The sequence below is a fragment of the Micropterus dolomieu genome, linkage group LG14 (assembly GCF_021292245.1).
Source record: "Micropterus dolomieu isolate WLL.071019.BEF.003 ecotype Adirondacks linkage group LG14, ASM2129224v1, whole genome shotgun sequence".
Taxonomy (NCBI): Eukaryota; Metazoa; Chordata; class Actinopteri; order Centrarchiformes; family Centrarchidae; genus Micropterus; species Micropterus dolomieu.
In genome coordinates, this window is record NC_060163.1 from 17,213,515 (window position 1) to 17,230,722 (window position 17,208).

The following is a 17,208-nucleotide window of genomic DNA, read 5'->3' on the forward strand; positions in this document are numbered from 1 at the left end:
GAACCACTCCTTTATTGGGGGTGTCTTGCTAATTGCCTATAATTTCCACCTGTTGTCTATTCCATTTGCACAACAGCATGTGAAATTGATTGTCAATCAGTGTTGCTTCCTAAGTGGACAGTTTGATTTCACACGAGTGTGATTGACTTGGAGTTACATTGTGTTGTTTAAGTGCTTTATTTTTTTGAGCAGTGTAGTATACTAGGTGGAACTTCACTCACTCACAGGGTTGTCAGATGAGGGTGAGGGTAAAGTTTACACGGATTCCAGGACATGTAGGGGTGAAGGGGAATGAAATTGTAGATTGGGAAAACAAGACAGTAAACGGGAATCTATTAGCAATTTCCATAAGTAAAGCAGAAGCTAAAGTGCAAATGGTCAAAAACTAATAAGAAGTGGCAGGTATGTTGGGATGCGGAGGAGAAAGGGAGACAATATAGCATTCAACAGAAGGTTGGGACAGGTAGGGTCACTGGAAGGAAACGAATGAAATAAATTATGTTTAGTACGGTAAGAATTGGACACTGGGTTAAATAAGTACATAGGCCTACATATTATGGGTAAGCATATATCAGGAAGGTGTGAATTTTGTGATAGTATTGAGTCTGAGGAACATGTGGCGTTTGAGTGTTAGAACTATGAGAGGGAAAGGATAAAGATGAAAGAGGGCAAAAGAGGGTTTCAAGGGAATGCACTTAGGAACTTAGGCTACTGGGTACGTCATTAAATGACATTAGTACACTTTTATTTAGATTATTAAAGGATACAGGAGTGGCAGAAAGGATTTATTTGGATTTTTGTTAAAATTAATTATCTCCGGCCCACACTCCAGTACAATAGGTGGCGGTAATGCACCATTAAAGTTGGATGCCAACAGCCGTTAAACAATGAAGAAGACGACCCCGGACGCGAAACGCCGAATTCTAAAACACGAAGAAGAAGAAGCGGTACTGTGTTTGACAGTTTCCAAGGAGACCGCCAGTACTACTCAGTGCTCGGCTGCTGGTCAGTGCCGAGGGGTAAGTCAGCTAACAAAACTATTTCACGTATAGACGCAATAAAACACACGGTGCTGTTGATCAGTTAGTAACCAACCGGAGCGCAGTCCGTTAAACGTTTAATTGGTGCACATGAGATCAGACTAGAAAGTACCAGAGGGTTTAACGATAGCTAGCATGCTAATGCTAAAGAGCTACAATCGTTATCTCGGTTCACTAAGCACTTTGAAACAAGCTAAATACAGTAACTAATAGACACGTGGCCACAAATGTGTCACTGTTTTTTAAATGTGGGACATTGTTCTGTTGACAATTGTAAGATAATTGCCATTTTACAATATAGCAAATAGCGAATATCTGAAACCAGCGTTGTTAATTAAATAATAATGCAGCTAACGAGTTGTTATATCCAACAAATAATTTCATCTGATCTGTTGCGTGCTGTCCTGGATTCATTATCACAAACGAAGACATTAATAACGAATACGAAATGAGGTTTTTGGATGACTTCATCCATGAAGCTGTGTGAACATTACGTATTGCTTAAAGGTGACAGTACCTCTGCTACACGTGTGGGTGGAGCTGTAGTGTCACGTCACAGATATCCTGATTAGGACAGTGAGTGATGTAATGTGATGCAATAACAGACCTTTTTCACGGCAGACATTTTGACTTGTCATAGCAGAAAAAGCACAAGTGACACACATTTATTTCCCTGTAAGTGTCCCAGTAAGCCATGGCCCTGGGAGCGGCTTACCTAAATGGATTGCAGTCGGTTTTAATGTTATCAATTATACCTGTGGTTCTAATATAATGTGATCCAATACATCATCACAAGCCATGCCCTCAACAATTGCAAAAATGAATAAATGAACACCTCACTTATACAGTATAAATACAGTGTTTTGCTGCTCATCCAGTGCATTATTATGTAGTAGTAATCTGACCTCTTTCTTGTTTTAGTCAAAGACCGTCAAGATGTCATTTTTATTCGACTGGATCTACAGGGGATTTAGTAGTGTTTTACAGTTCTTAGGTAAGTCTGCAGTTTTGCAACGATTTAAAAGTGGTGGAAAAGTATTCAAAATTTCTACTTAATAGAAGCAGCAATACCACCAGTACTTGTTCAAAAATTAGCTCACTTTGAAGTTACCTTTTGTTGTTAAATTATTGACATGTTGGCAGTATTGAAATGCATATGTTCCAGGTGGTGCTTAATCAAACTACCATAGTCAAAGTAAGTTGTTTTTTCTGAAATGTAGCCAGGATAGTAAACGTTTCTCAGAACTATAAGTACAGTACTTGAGTGACTGTTAATGTATTGTTTATATGTATGTATATAATACCTCTGGGGTTAAGTAGGGTCATTACTGATACACTTGTGAAATATTTCTTCCAGGTCTGTACAAAAAAACTGGGAAGCTGGTTTTCCTGGGCCTGGACAATGCTGGTAAAACAACACTCCTACACATGTTAAAAGATGACCGACTTGGCCAGCACGTGCCAACGCTGCATCCAAGTAAGGAGAGATTCAGATGGTAGTGTGCCATCCTGGGTTGATGTGTTAGAACACAAAAGGGTCAGCTTGTTATTGAAGAGCGAAGTGGTGCATGCTGATTCATGTGAGTTTATTATGCAGTAAATAAAGACAGAATCATGTCATTGTTTTTTGAAAATAATTTAACCTATTTTGGGGTTTATTTACCTCCTTAGTTACGATGATGTCTTGCAATATATGCCACTGCCAAATCACAGAATTACCCGCTATCATCATGTAGGCAAAATATTGTGATAGTGTTGTATTGTGAGTTACACTGTAATTTCCAGCCTTGTTGTTCTGTGCGGGGGGGGGATCTCTCAAATAAAAAGGAATTTTAATCTTTTTCTCAAAGCTTCTGAAGAGCTGACAATTGGCGGCATGACATTTACTACATTTGATCTAGGAGGACATGTACAAGGTGAGAGCCTTCTCCATTTTTGCCAATAGTGCCAAACTATAGAAATAGGAAGTTATCGCTATAATTTAAGATTTGGTGTAGGATTAACCTGTAGTTTGCCGTACACAGCAGAAGTAGTTGTGTTCAAATTCTTAAATACATTTTTTGATAAAATTAACAAAAAAATGCAGGGACAAGAGGGATGCAAAATCACAAAATAGAGAAAACCGAAGCAAGTTGACCAATCACAATTCTTGCCACATGGTGTCTCTGTAGCCCCTGCAGCATTGATATGTAATTACATTTTTAGGAGTTTCAAATCAGCCCTGATGGGCCTACTGAGCCTAAAGTATTTGAATAGACTTTTGAAGGTTGTGCTAGTGCTGCAGAAAATGTACATGAAGAAAGAAGGCGCTACCCCTCTAGGTTATAAGTTAATTTAGCAATAATTATCACAGTATTATAAATCTCATGGTTAAATTCTGAACTCGTACTTTTCTTGTAAAGTCAAATTAAAGTCCTGTAATTTAAAAAAAGTTACAGCTTATAAACAGGTGTTTTCATCTGTTACCTGATTAGACCTTTTCTCAAAACTGCCTGGGCGTGTACACATGCTTGACTGACCGCTCACTCACTCTTCTGTTGGCTTTGCTGCAACTGTTAATGTGGGACAATTTACACCATTATTATTGCTAATATTTCATAGCTTGGTGACGTCATGTACTTCCCAGCATAGCTCCACCCAACTTCAACCTGAATGAAGGTCTAATTAGCCAAAGTAATTGGAAACAGCTGTGTGGGTGTTTGTTTAGTAAAACTATTCATTTAGACATTAGGACCTGTGAACCTGCATACCACTCTATGAGGATTGTGTCAATTTATACACAGAGACAATAAAGGATACAATTAAATTTCCACCAGCCTATTTAAAACTGCTGCACGACATGCCGAGAAGGGCATTCACTATTGTGTTAAATTGCTGCAAGGACAGCTAATTCACAAGCTGCTTTTTCCCTTTGTTCACCACAGCTCGAAGAGTGTGGAAGAACTACCTGCCCGCTGTGAATGGAGTTGTCTTTCTTGTAGACTGCGCAGATCACGACAGGCTCACAGAATCCAAGACTGAGCTCGATGTAAGATTAAACATAATTTTCACAAGCCACCACGCAGCGCCGACGGCTGTCTGTTAACAGTAGCTTGATGATGAATGTGCTGCTCTTGTGTTTCTAGGCTCTCCTAGGAGACGAGACCATAGTCAATGTACCAGTGTTGGTGTTGGGTAATAAAATTGACCGACCTGAGGCCATAAGTGAAGGAGGACTGAGGGGAGCTTTTGCTCTTGATGGTCAAGTTACCGGAAAGGTAGGCGTGTCATAGACCCTCTCTTTTAATTCACATAAATAACATGAGCTCTTTCTGTGTGTGGGCACACGTCATAGTGCCTCAAGAACGTGTCCTCATTTATCTGTTTTTTTACCGACAGGGAAATGTCTCTATGAAGGAGCTGAATGTCCGACCCCTGGAGATTTTCATGTGCAGCGTGTTGAAAAAACAAGGCTATGGGGAAGGTTTCAGATGGTTATCACAGTACATCGACTGACACGCAGCACTGACGCTTAACCAGGAAGGAGATTTCTTGACACATTTTCATGAAGCACGATAAAGACTTTGTGTCGTGGCCATTGTCAATCAGCCCAAATTTCAAACAGTATTATTAAGAGCATATTCTTTTTAATACTTAAAGCATTTATTCAGGATTTAAAGGTTTCTATGCAAACTTTTAAAAGTGGTTCATGGTGAACTGTCCTGCGTGCGCGTGTGTGTGTGTGTGTGTGTGAATGTGAGAGTCAACTGAGGTGTAACATGAGCAGTTATACATTATGCAAGAATGTAGTTATGTATACAGCAATGTTGCTTTAGACCAACTGCTCTAGTCTGAATTTATTAGGAACAGAGTGATGAAAATAAGGCTGATGAGGTGGTGATTGTGGTGGTTAGTTTAATGCTTGTCAGACGTCGGATTAAGATGGCAGATTTTAGATTTTAAAATTGGACACATAACTAAATACAGAAGATTAATTTTAGTTGACTTAATCTAATGCTACGCAGCCACTGCCTTCAAAGCATATAGCCAAAGATGTATGCTAATTACTTCGGGATTATCAAGGAGAGAGATTGGACTTCAACAAAAGATATCTTCCATGTTGAGCTCTGAGCCAAAATAACGTCAAATCCCCTTTTAGAAACCAAAAAAAGGAAGAAAAGACGACACGTCCCACAAATAAAGGCAAAGATGGTGGAGTAAACTGAGTCAAATTGAACCCGCTCACTGATGAGTGTACTGTGAATATCAGCGTCTTCATTGAATTGGCTTGTTTATGTGCAGTTGCATTTTCTCTAATCTGTGATGTTAGATGTTACGTTGAAGGCAGCTAATTTGAAGTGTGTTAGGTGGACTGAAATAAGTTCTCATTATCCTCGGGGTGTTCAGTACAGAGCTCAAAGATAAAATGTTTATACAGAACCTTTATGACTTTCAATAGCTGCCCTTGTTATATTACATCATAAAGGCTGTAATATTGCATTGCACTTAAAATGTCCAGAAACAGTAAAGTAGAATGACCAACTGTGATGTAGCAGAGACAATCTTACTCCCCTGTACTTGAGAGTAGGAAAGAATATACACTCAACAAAATTATAAACACGACACTTTAGTTTCTGTCAAAATCTGTGTTAGTGAGCACCTCACAGGTGTGGCATATCAAGATGCTTACAGATAGCATGGGTATTGCACAGGTGTGCCTTAGGCTGGCCACAATATAAGGCCATTCGAAAAAGTGTTAGATTATCTCAGCAAAGGAGAAGTGCTCACTAACACAGATTTTGACAGATTTGTGAACAATATTTGAGAGAAATAGGTATTTTGTGTACATGGAGAAAGTCTTTAGATCTTTGAGTTCAGCTCATGATGAATGGGGGCAAAAACAAAAGTGTTGCGTTTATAATTTTGTTCAGTGTATATAGTTCTGTGCCAGTTTCGTCCGTGTATTATTTGTTCTTTTCATATTCAATTGGGAATCCAAAATTAGAGAACTCATTTATTCTATAAATTTTATGTATCAAACACAAAAAACTAATAACAGCTTGCTTTTGTACTTTTATTTTAAGTCCAAAATAGGAAGGAAAAAAAAAAAAAAAACGGGCCACTGACCGAATTTGATTTTGATATTTAATGTGTCCGATTTGTGTAACCAGGAAGTTACTGACTTCTTTGTGTCTTGCACTTGATAAACTTGCAGTAAAAGGGCCAATGGTAGTACCCTATAATGAACATGAGCTTGAACGTCAACATAAGTTGGATAATATTTTGGAAAATAAAAAAACGAGGCTCAGTTTGCAGCAATGGGAACGCTTCCAACGTGCTTGAGCATCATCTGGTTTTTAAGATTTCTTCAGTATCAGAGCAATTCATTGATGGTTGGTAGTACATCCAATGGTACACAGCAAAAAATTTAATATAATATGTAATATAATGTAACCATAATATAAAACAGGGCTCACATTGCTGCCCACCATCTAACTCACTGTATGGATGCCAACATTATACTTCCTGTTTCTTATAAAAGTTCATCTGTTCACACAAGTGGAGACTTTTAATGTGACATTTTTCAAGATATGTTGGTCAAAAAAACTAAACAAACAAACACTTGATGTTCAAGGTCATATTCATTAGCCTACATTAAATCAGGTAGCGCCATCGCCCAAGTGTATTTGCTGCAACACACGACTTGAGCATAAAATTAAAGTAGAAAAATTAATTATTTTGGAATCATAAAATAATGACATAATGAATAGTTTTTTCATTTTCCGATTTTGAATGCCCAATTGAATATGAAAAGAACAAATGATAAAAATGTATTTATTATTTATTTATTCCTTTTGTCCTAGAGCCTGAGCAATATATACGCATATAATCAGCATGTAGTCTGTGCAACAGGGTTTAAGTGCTTCAGGTAATGTACTTTTTGACTATCTGAAAAGATATGAAAGTGCACTTGCAAACAGTCCATGCATGCAAACATGAATACATTTTTAAAATGACCTGTAAACAAGTATCCTCATTCTGAGAAGCAGGAAATGGATCACGGGGAACAGAAACATGTGTCCATTGTAACCCATTCACTGTTTCCTGCATCCCATGTTTACAGGGTAACATTTTGAATATTCTGTTTAATATATGTAGGGGTATTTTAGTGTTTTGAAATATAGCATGCATGTAAACAAGCTGCTTTTCCTTTGAACAGTGTTCTGTACCAGTCGCTGAACTGCTGTAAATTATGTATAATACAGATTTAAATGTTTGTACAGTAAATGCCCTTTAGCTGACATTATGAAGTACTGGAATTATTTATAACGTCTTTAACTTGAAAAAATAAATAATTTGCATCAAAACTTGAATGACAGCATCCACACATATAGATTGATCTATTTGATGAATGGTTCAAATGTTGTAATAAAACCATTTTATTTTTTGTTTTGACTCAACTGGCCAGGTGTCATTTGTATTTCTTTTAACCAGCATTTTGTCTCTTTAGACATTTAAAAAAACTGTTTAAGTGGTAACTCTACATTATTCAAGGCTTGTCACATTACATAATTTACTCAGAAGCTGCTAAACGCTTTAGGCCTGAAAAATCAAGGGTGAATGACACCGGAGAGGTATCTCAAGGTAAACCTGTTGACAGAAGATCCATCAGAGGTGGAAAGCGACCAATGCACAGGTCCTTCTCTGTTGGTTCTGGGGGAGCCTCATCCTTTTAGTGCTTCACTCTGTTTGGCGTCCAACAGGCATCCTTCGTAGGACACTTCGGCTTAACTACCAAGGCTAAAAAGGTAATTGACCCCATTTCAATGTTGAATCACAATACATTCAATAATTGTAAAAACAAACACAAAATGATAAATATGTTAAAAGAAAGGTTGTAGAACTGCAAAAATGAAAACATTGTTTTGCAATCTATAAATATGCTTTATTATTAAAGTATAAAATGAGTCAGAAGGAATGGGTTTACTGACGGGCGAAAACAGTCAACCTGCCTTTATCTTACTAATTCATGCAAATTCCCCACAGGCACCTTATCACAGTGTTCCTTTCTTTAGCAGAATCATTGCAGAAACACTCATTAAATATAGAGGAAGATGGTGTGTGACGTGGTGGCAACCTAATTCCTGTCTGGATGATCATTTTCATCTCTGAAATAGTTGGAAAAGATTAAAGCCAACACACAGCTTGGCTCCAGTGCCTTTATTAGTAAAGTGCTCAGCCTAGAAGTACATTCTTATTTACTAACATGCAAGTCTAAAAACAACCAAATGTCTGGCCTACTAATAACATGAATGAAGACATGGCAACAATATTCTTATAGAAAAAAAAATTACAATGTGAATTCAAGTATACACACAGAACTTCAAGTAACACATTTTTTTTTATATAAACACAAAATACAATTTTTCAAGTTGCAAACTCAGAATAAAACAGTTGTGGAACATTCTTTGACATGAGTTAGCAGAGGAGAGCGACTAGTGGTTTCTACTGTAGGTGCAGTTTGGGTCATTAAAGTACATTCTACAGGTTTTCAATAAAAGTAATCCAACTGGAAATGTAGGTCCTATAGTCATGTGTATCCACTTAAATCGTAAAGCATGTAAAAACTCCTTTGTGGTGCACCTTCATCATAAAGGTAGATTAAAACCGAAGTAACCCTGAATCCTCTAAATTTGTTTCACAGATCCTTTAAACTGGATTTATATACAGAATCAGTTTGGAGATACACAACCACATTGCACTGAACTGATAGATTGACATTTTGGGAAATGTTGGCTATCAATCTAAGATAGATGAGAAGATCAAAACCATCCTCTGTCTGAACGGTAAATATGAAGCTACAGCCAGGAGACGGTTAGCTCAGCTTAGATCAGAGCTGTAATCACTGATTTATGTGGCCCGTTGGGGGCAGCGGAAACAAGTTTTGAACACTGCTTTAACATATTCTTGCTTTTTAAGTTGATATGGCATTAAGTTGAACAATTTCTTACAGATCACACAACAGTTACGGAGCAACATTTACATTCATATGGAGTCGTGTTTAGGGTGAATGGAAGTCCAACGTTAACTCTTTTTTAGCTCTGTTTTTATGCTCTACCAGCTCCTAAGGGAAATATCTGGCTCTTCAGCTGGTAAAGCAGGGGTGGCCAAACATTTTTCATTGTGGGCCATAACTTTATACAGCTTGCGACCCTGTACGCAGGATAAGCGGATGACAATGGATGGATGGATGGATGGAACTTTATACAGAAAAATATGAAGAGTCACGACACTCCACAGGTAACGTTTTGGAGTGTTTTTCCTGCCTGATTTTGTTAATTTGACCTTTGAATGAATCAAAACAGTAAAGTTGTGGGCCAGAGAGCTAAACAATGAGCTGAGCCTCACTATAAAGCTCTGTGAAGCCAAGTGGAGCTGCAGATTCAGGTGATAATTCCCTGCAGCTTCATCACTACAAGCAATCCACATTGGCTTTATGACACATTGTTATTAAAATATTGATTATAGCTGCTTTAAAGGCTGAAACGGGAGAAACAGCTAGACTGTCTCTCTCTAAAGGTAACACAATCTGCCTACCAGCACCTCTAAAGCTCTTCTAATTAATACGTCATATCATTTTTACAGGTGCAGACTATCCTTGCAAAGTGAATTGCTGTAGTCTGGCACATAATGTTTCATAAAAACGTTTTATTTTTACACTGTGGTTTCTGTGCAGATTAAACAAACAAGATGTAAGATGTTATTTAGTGAGCTTTAGAGGTTTGGGTAGGCATATTTTCTTACATTTAAACAGAGCCCCTGTTTATAGTCTTTATGCTAAGCAAAGCTAACTGTTGGCTAGCTCTAGCTTAATATTTAATGTGAGAGTGAAGCAAACAAGCGTTTTTCCCAAAATGTCCAACTATTCCTTTAAATTCTGATCTCTAGTCATTCCAGTGGGACGGCGGCTCTAATACTCAAGCAATTGTTCACACAATACAAATTTACTGGTAATCTCTATATGCATAGATGGCGGTTGGACAAGATTGGAATTCTGATGGATTTTAGCTACCTATGGCGCAGTAGTCAGTGGGCCCTGCTTTTCAGGGCAGCAAAACAAAAAGCTCTGTTGCTCAAAAAACAGAAGAGAATGAAGCAATTACACATATCTAAGACAAAAACTGGTCATCGTCTCATCCCTGGACCTGACCAGCACCACATATCCCACCAGGATGACACAACTCCATGCCTCCCCATTTCGATCCCAAAATCTTTTGCTGTGAGGAGAGAGCCTAACCTATAGATTTTCAGGCCAGCAGCTGTGACTCGGCTCTCCGCATGGGGTCAGACATTTCTACCAGATGTATCCTCCATCGTCTGCCTCGCCCTCCTCCTCTTCCTCCTCTTCTGCCTCCTCCCCGTTGTCCTCTGCCTCCTTATCCTCTTCGTCCTCCCATCCCACTCCACTCCCAAAATCTCCAGAATATCCCGCCACTTCATCTGGAAAAGGATAAATAAACACATGAGGAATGATGATTCTGAAACAACAACATAATTATCAAGCAAAAATGGCAAATATTTTGTTTTAGCCTCTGAAATGTGAAGATATTCTGTTTTTTAATTGTGTATATTCTAAACTGAATATATGTTATTATTATATATTTGGGTTTTGGACTGTTGGTCAGATAAAACAAGGAATTTGAAGACATTGCCTTGGGCTTTCAGAATGGACATTTTTCATTATTTTATGACATTTTATAGACTAAACAATTAACTGATTAATCAAAAGAATAATTCAAAGAGTAATTGTTAATAAAAATAACCATTACTTTCAGCCCTATTTCTAATACTGAGATCCAAAATGGTGTTGTGAATGTCTGCAGCTCTTATTTCTATTTAAGTAATTCTAAGTTTAAAAAAAAAAACTGCAAATGTAGGAAGAATATTTAATAACTTGTTAACTTGCCTATAGAAATATTACTAGGGTTCAGTTACTTCATGAATGAAGATTTTCTTGGTGTGTAGAGTGTGAGAAACATCTGTTTGCCCCCCTTACCGCAATCAGGGTTGCCATGGATTCTGGTGCCCATCAGCTCTCCACCATGCTGGTCGACACACCAGCACTCCCCTCGGCTCTGGTCACACTGCACTTTCCTGTAGTAGCCATCCTCGTCACAGCTGGGAATGTACATTCCTAAAAGGACATGCGCGTGCACGCGCACACATGAGCACGCACACACATACATTTCTGTTAAATATTTATACCCTTAGCACGAATAGCTGCCTCATGCTGTTGCCTGAGATGAGTGCAGCATAAACGAGAATACCAGCACGCCTTAGTGAACCTGTGATAAGACCATCAGTCAGCATGGAGAGGCAGAGAATACCATGGAGACAGAGAAAGCTTCCTTGTTTGTTTTACACAAGCATGCATATGCTGGTGGATGTGTTTTAATACAGTACCTTGGCGGAGTACTTCCTTATGCTGTGAGAGTGGCATGTAAAAATGCAATGACAGCCTCAGTGACAGAGCGCCACTGTTTCAGCCTCCCTCAGGAGGCTCTTGTCAAACCAAAGTGAAGTCTTCCCCCAACTACTGTGAAAACTAGAGGAATCACAAGCAATGAGACAAGTGGGCTTCAGGGAATGGGGATATCTGGGTTTAGAGCTGAAGACTGAAAAGCAGTTGTGCAGCATGTTGAGCATGCTGCGTAGATACTGTAGCATGGGGTCTCTCAGGGAGTCAAACGGGCGCATTACCCTTGCTCTTTCCCAAAGCCAGCGCTGCCCCCTAATCCCCCCCAGCCTGATTAGGGCCTAATCCTAGCCGTGTGCTTGTGATCTCTTAAATGAGCCTCCTCTAGCTTCTTGCCTGTTGCTCCAGGCGCCTTGTTACATAAGAACACCCAGAATCCCAGAGCGAGGGGGGCACACGCCAGCTTGACTGTGCAGTTTATGGCTAACTATGTGGCGTGGTGTGGCTTTGAAAAAATCTGAAGTGAGTGAGTAGTGATTTCCTGTACGAAAGGGGTTTCTGGGCAAGTGAAGGATTTAAACATCTTCTGTCAAATATATCTTGAAATTCACAATACTGTTATGGTAAATGTAATTACCAGGCTTCTTCTTGGCCGCCTCCTGCACCTGGATCCTCTCCAGCTCAACGAGGCATGGCGGCTCTGCGAGAATCAAACAAGAAAAAGTGATGACAGACAATACCTAAATCTGCTCCCTTCCAAACCTGATCTCAATCAATGCTCTTCATAATTATACTTTCTGCCGTATTGATTTGTTTAAGAAGTCTTATATTTCATTCCCTCAGAGCCTGATCAATTGTTGAGAAGCTTAGGTGAAAGAACATATGGATGTAGTCTGAGAATGACAAGAAAATGAGCCGCACCTCTAGAACAGATAGAAATAGAAACAAAGACACTTTGTATTGACCCCCAAGGCGACGAACCTTCCCCAGTACTGGTAGATTTTCACAGAAATATTTTTTTCTTTCTTTCTCACAGCATTTCTATTGTGTATTGTGTCTGCACACAGAATATAATCAGTTCTTTTGATACTTAAGTCACGGGAGTACTAGTAAGTACACGAGTAAAAGAAATGCTTGTTAAAATAAAACATATTCAAATCATTATCAAAAAAACATTATTAATTACTTAATATCACCAGCAATAATTAAAAATTGATTAGAAAGTCGCTGTAATCTATTGCATTGCGGGCTAATTGCCTGATCAATGGAATAATTAGCGTGCAAACAAGGTCATTGCCTCCTGTATATTCTGTATTTGTTTAGTAGAGGTCATCTGGTGCAGGTGTTGCAAATGTGCACAGCTGAAATAAGCACTGTAAAAGTGTAGGTTATCAGTGAGATAACATCCGTAAAGACACGTGATCATCTTTTATTTAACAACATGACAACACATAAAATGTCAGGCACACTCATTTAAAAAATGAATATTCAAGCTCACCAGGGGTTTTTAGATGCTTTCTATGAGCATTTTGCCTGACATTTCTCTTAACACAGCACAGTGACACAGTGTCACCATGTAACTCTGTTAATCTGCTTTCAACTTCTACGCTGCCAACAAATGAAACGAGCGTTTAATTTTATTCATCGAAGAACAGAGCTGTGATCTCAATTGAAGTTCTGCGTCAAAGAACAACATTGAATCGAACCAGATCTTAAACCACCTTTCAGTATTCAAAGACATTTAAAACACCTAGAGATCTAAGATGTGGGGATTTTGCATGACCTAGTATGACTAGTATAGTGGGTATGCACCTGATATCAAATGAAACATTTGTAAATTGGTAAAAGCTGATGAACGATGAAATGCACAAACAGATTTGGAGCTTCTGTTCCAAAGAGTGAGCTGCATCTATGTGACTGCGTGTTTCACAAAGGGAAAAAAATTGTTTTCTGTGGAATGGCAATGACAGAAAAACTAGGTGGGGGTTGATTTAAGAGAACAGTCTACCTTATCTAAACTCAACGATGCTTTATTGGACTTTTTTGCTAATTATGGACTGATCAAACCAGGTATATTTATGAACTATACTTGAATAGGTTTCCCCCTATTCAAGTATAGTTCATAAATATACCTGGTATCAGAACACCAGATCTGTAGTTGTGTGTGTTGAAGAGCTTAGCAATCGTTTGATGACTACCAGGTGGTAAAGGTCACCACCAGACAAATCAAGTAAACCCAAGCATGCAGGGAGGGTGAACCAGGGATATCTTCCTGAGGCATTGCACTACTAAATTCTCTTACATCTCTGGAAAGGACATAGAGTGTTGTAAAAAGCCTTCATGGTGGAGGTGGCTCCTCAGGGTCACTGGTGCCAACCAAAGAAACCAATGGTGAAAAGCAGTGGTGAAGAAAACCGTCAAGCTGAAGAAAGCCTTTTCAGGCTTCGTTAGCCCAGTGGAACCCTAATTCAGGTAAGGACTGCATTTTCTACAGTATGGTGGAGAGACAAAACTCAGTTGTGGGCAGAGCTGAGTGAAATCTTCCAATTTGCCAGATAGTGATTCTGGCAATCTGTCAGATGACTCAGATAAAAGAGGTGTTGCCCAGATTGTTCTCAGTGGGGGAGCAGAACTGCTGATCATGTCTGCGAATATTGTCGGAGCTGGAGAGGCAGTGGAAAAATAGATGAATGGATGGCGAATTTAAGCATAAGTTTGCACAAACTGCCAAAGGTTAAAGATAAGAGAAGCAACAGACAACCAGGATGTGTTTTGAAGATGTTGATTGGGCTGACAAATCCTGCTTCAAAATAACTGCCTGTAGGGTTTCAGACTTCAGGGAATAGTTTGACATTTTGGGAAATGCGCCTATTTGCTTCCCTGCGGGTAGTTCGATGAAAAGATTGATACCACTCTCATATCAGTGGGATAAATATGGAGCTACAGCCTGGAGGCAATTAGGTTAGGATAAAGACAAGAAGCATGGGGAAACAGCAAACCTTTCTCTGTCCGAACCAAGAAAGGTCAATAATTAACATGATGTATATCCTTTGTTTGATTTGTATAAAACAGAAATGTAAAAATTAAACTGTGTTTTTAGGAGTTAAATGCTGTAATTATTTTGCTTGAGAGTTGCTTGTAGGTGTATTCTTGAACTTTGGACACAGCCAGTTGAAGAACTAGCTCTTTCCCCCCTGCTTCCATTCTTTATGCTAAGCTAAACAATTCACATCCTGATTCTAGCTACATACTTAATGTAAGTGTGGTATTAATAAGCATATTTCACTACAAACTATTCCTCTAAGGGTACCGTTACTTCCCTGAGGTTGAGGTACAAATGCATAAATACAATATAGAACAAATGTCTGGTGACAGTTTGGTGATGAGTTATTAAAGATATTTCTCATTTGTTTATCCCTTTTCATAGCAGCCATAGCAGAGGCTTGTTTTGCCAGTGGTGGCGAGGAGGGTAGAATAAAGTGACACCATTGCATACCCTCTGTTTCCCTGTGATGATGTAACCGTTGCTATTATTTCACCCATTTCAAGATTTGACTCAAAATAGACTTTCTATGCTTCTTCAGTGGAGGTCTCTTCACTCACTTTCTCTCCAGAAGCAGAGGCACCACTCCGCCGTAGAGACCTTCCCATCCTTGTAGCTGTCGCAGGAGTTAAAGAAGGGTCGGATGCAGACCTCGTACTTGTCCAGGTTAATAGCCGCCAGCTCAGCTTGGTCCAGATACAGGTCACTGTTAGTGTCCAGCTTTGAGAACATCCAGCCGATGGAGTCCTTACAGCTGGCTACAAGGCTCCTGTCCAGCGCTGTCAAACCTAATATGCACAGTACATTAGTTTTTTGTGTTTATACTACATTCCTTTGCATAGATAATTGAGTTGTAAGTTTGGAAGCATCAGAGAATAAAGCCACTTTGCGAGTTTCTAACCTGAAGCACTGCCAGCTCCGAGCTTGCCAGAGTTATTCTGCTTGGCATTACCATGAAGGAGTTGGAACCAGTCTCTTAGGCGGTCGCCCAGGTCTGCCACATCCTGGCCAGTGCAGCTCTCTAAGGAAGGATAAAAAGGGAATCCAAGGATTCACAACTCTAGTAGACACTTAACAGCAATCTGACTCACCTTCATAAAAGCCAGGCAGGGACTCAGTACTGCTTCATATTCCTCTTGCTGATGTACAGGGAACAGAATGAAAGGCACAGGTTTCCCACACTGTAAAGCTGCTGAAGTGAGCTGTTGGATTTTCATGCTGTCATTTATAACTGTATGATCTGCTAATCAAAGAAAACATTATTTTGCAATTACCTCTACTGCAGCAAATTGCTGTTATCCAATAGAAATCCACTTTTCAGGCTAAGCACTTGTTCCAGGCTACAGTTGGAAAAACAGGAGTACCATTTCATTCTTTTGATCAACTGGCATTTTCACATGCCCGAGAGCCAATCAATACTGTTTGGCTGCAATGACAGTTAGTGTACACTCTAAATAATTAATTACAACATGATTGAAAGAGCAGTTTAACCACAATGGGGATATTTGGATAATAGTAATCTTTGAAATTGGTATTGATCCCAAACGTTGAGCATTGGGATGATTGGTTCTATGAAAAAACTGGAGTGCTAGCCTACTGACAGCAAGCTGTGTGTGGCCACCAGTGCATCATAACTTTCTTTTTTTGAAATCTTGACACATGAAGGGGAGGCGTGAATCCCAAAATTAAGATGCAGGAAAATAAGAAGGTGAAGAAAAGGCACTTGCCACGTTTTGTGTCAGTATTCGTGATGGTAATGGGGGCTGTGGCACAGGGGCAAAAGCCAGTGCACATGATGTTTAGCTCTTTGCCTGTGAGGCAGGCCTGCTGCTCCAGCTTACACTGTAAGGAGGGAGAGAGAGATGCAGTTAAAATATTTATGGGGGTGACCGCAGGAAAGAGAGATTGCTCATTCAGATGAGACACTGCACTTAGAGAAAGGCAGCAAGAATGAGCTGTCATTTTCCACTGTCTTCTCATGCAAGGTCAAAATTAAAAACTATACATAAATCAATAAAGAGTCCTGGCAGCGGCCGGTATACAGTGATGCCACTCAAAACAACGTCAGTCATTAATCATATGGCCACGCTGAGCCGGTGCACTTGTCTTCCTGCGTTCAGTGATTAACTGTGCTGCCCTGCTGCGCCCACGTATATGTCAGCGCAGCAGGAAACAGCACTTGACTGGACTCCTCTCATTATTCAAAACGATGACACAGGCACTTTCCATTTCTTTTCAGGGTCTTTATGGTGGCAGAATCCAGTAATAAAGCGAAAGAAGAATAATTTAAGTAAAAAGTTGAGTGCTTTCAAAGAGAGATGCAGGTGCAGAATATTTTCTTTTACCTCAGAGGCGTAGTTGTGTCCATCAGAACCACATACAGGTGAGGAGGCAGTAACAGGACAAGGCTTGCAGCTGCTTTCATGAGCTTCCTGTTGCCCTGGCTGTTTGACTCTGAACATGAAAGGAAAAAAGTAAAAGTTAAAATGACTGTCCACTCAAATGAAAAAAAAAAAACGTTCCTCTACCTCTAATAGTATCCTATCTTACCAAGCAGACAGCGTTTTTTGTCTGTGCGATGCTACCAAAATACCTTGTGAACTGCCTCTCACACTTTCCACCTCAGAGGTTTGCTCTACTCTGAGCAAGGTGAATGCACAGGGGGCAGC

The 17,208-nt window shown here is 39.4% G+C and overlaps 2 protein-coding genes across 5 annotated transcripts in view; one reads left to right on the forward strand and one right to left on the reverse strand.

Annotated features, from left to right (window-relative positions):
* The first annotated feature begins 241 nt into the window (after window positions 1-241).
* sar1aa (secretion associated, Ras related GTPase 1Aa) lies at window positions 242-4,613 on the forward strand. The gene is made up of 8 exons (XM_046069656.1): window positions 242-402; window positions 833-1,019; window positions 1,962-2,034; window positions 2,398-2,517; window positions 2,891-2,956; window positions 3,965-4,068; window positions 4,166-4,297; window positions 4,419-4,613. Exons 2-8 carry the CDS (start codon window positions 888-890, stop codon window positions 4,533-4,535), a joined length of 744 nt encoding a protein of 247 aa, XP_045925612.1. The 5' UTR covers window positions 242-402; window positions 833-887; the 3' UTR covers window positions 4,536-4,613.
* A 3,612-nt stretch (window positions 4,614-8,225) lies between these two features.
* Window positions 8,226-17,208, reverse strand: part of LOC123982812 (testican-2-like) — a 46,661-nt gene continuing 37,678 nt past the window's right edge. For all 4 annotated transcript variants that reach the window (XM_046068676.1, XM_046068674.1, XM_046068677.1 and 1 more), the window contains 7 exons: window positions 16,885-16,993; window positions 16,267-16,381; window positions 15,441-15,560; window positions 15,100-15,327; window positions 12,134-12,196; window positions 11,077-11,214; window positions 8,226-10,520 (listed from right to left, as the gene is read on the reverse strand). In XM_046068676.1, the coding sequence (XP_045924632.1) occupies window positions 10,375-10,520; window positions 11,077-11,214; window positions 12,134-12,196; window positions 15,100-15,327; window positions 15,441-15,560; window positions 16,267-16,381; window positions 16,885-16,993 (919 nt within the window). In that variant the 3' untranslated portion in view covers window positions 8,226-10,374. The remainder of the gene's footprint in view (window positions 10,521-11,076; window positions 11,215-12,133; window positions 12,197-15,099; window positions 15,328-15,440; window positions 15,561-16,266; window positions 16,382-16,884; window positions 16,994-17,208) is intronic.

Excerpts from the sequence above, each read along its gene's own strand:
- sar1aa (XM_046069656.1), top strand. The coding sequence starts at position 888 with ATGAAGAAGACGACCCCGGACGCGAAACGCCGAATTCTAAAACACGAA. Across the intron at positions 2,518-2,890 it reads CGTGCCAACGCTGCATCCAA|CTTCTGAAGAGCTGACAATT; the intron begins GTAAGGAGAGAT and ends TTTTTCTCAAAG. Across the intron at positions 4,069-4,165 it reads AATCCAAGACTGAGCTCGAT|GCTCTCCTAGGAGACGAGAC; the intron begins GTAAGATTAAAC and ends TTGTGTTTCTAG.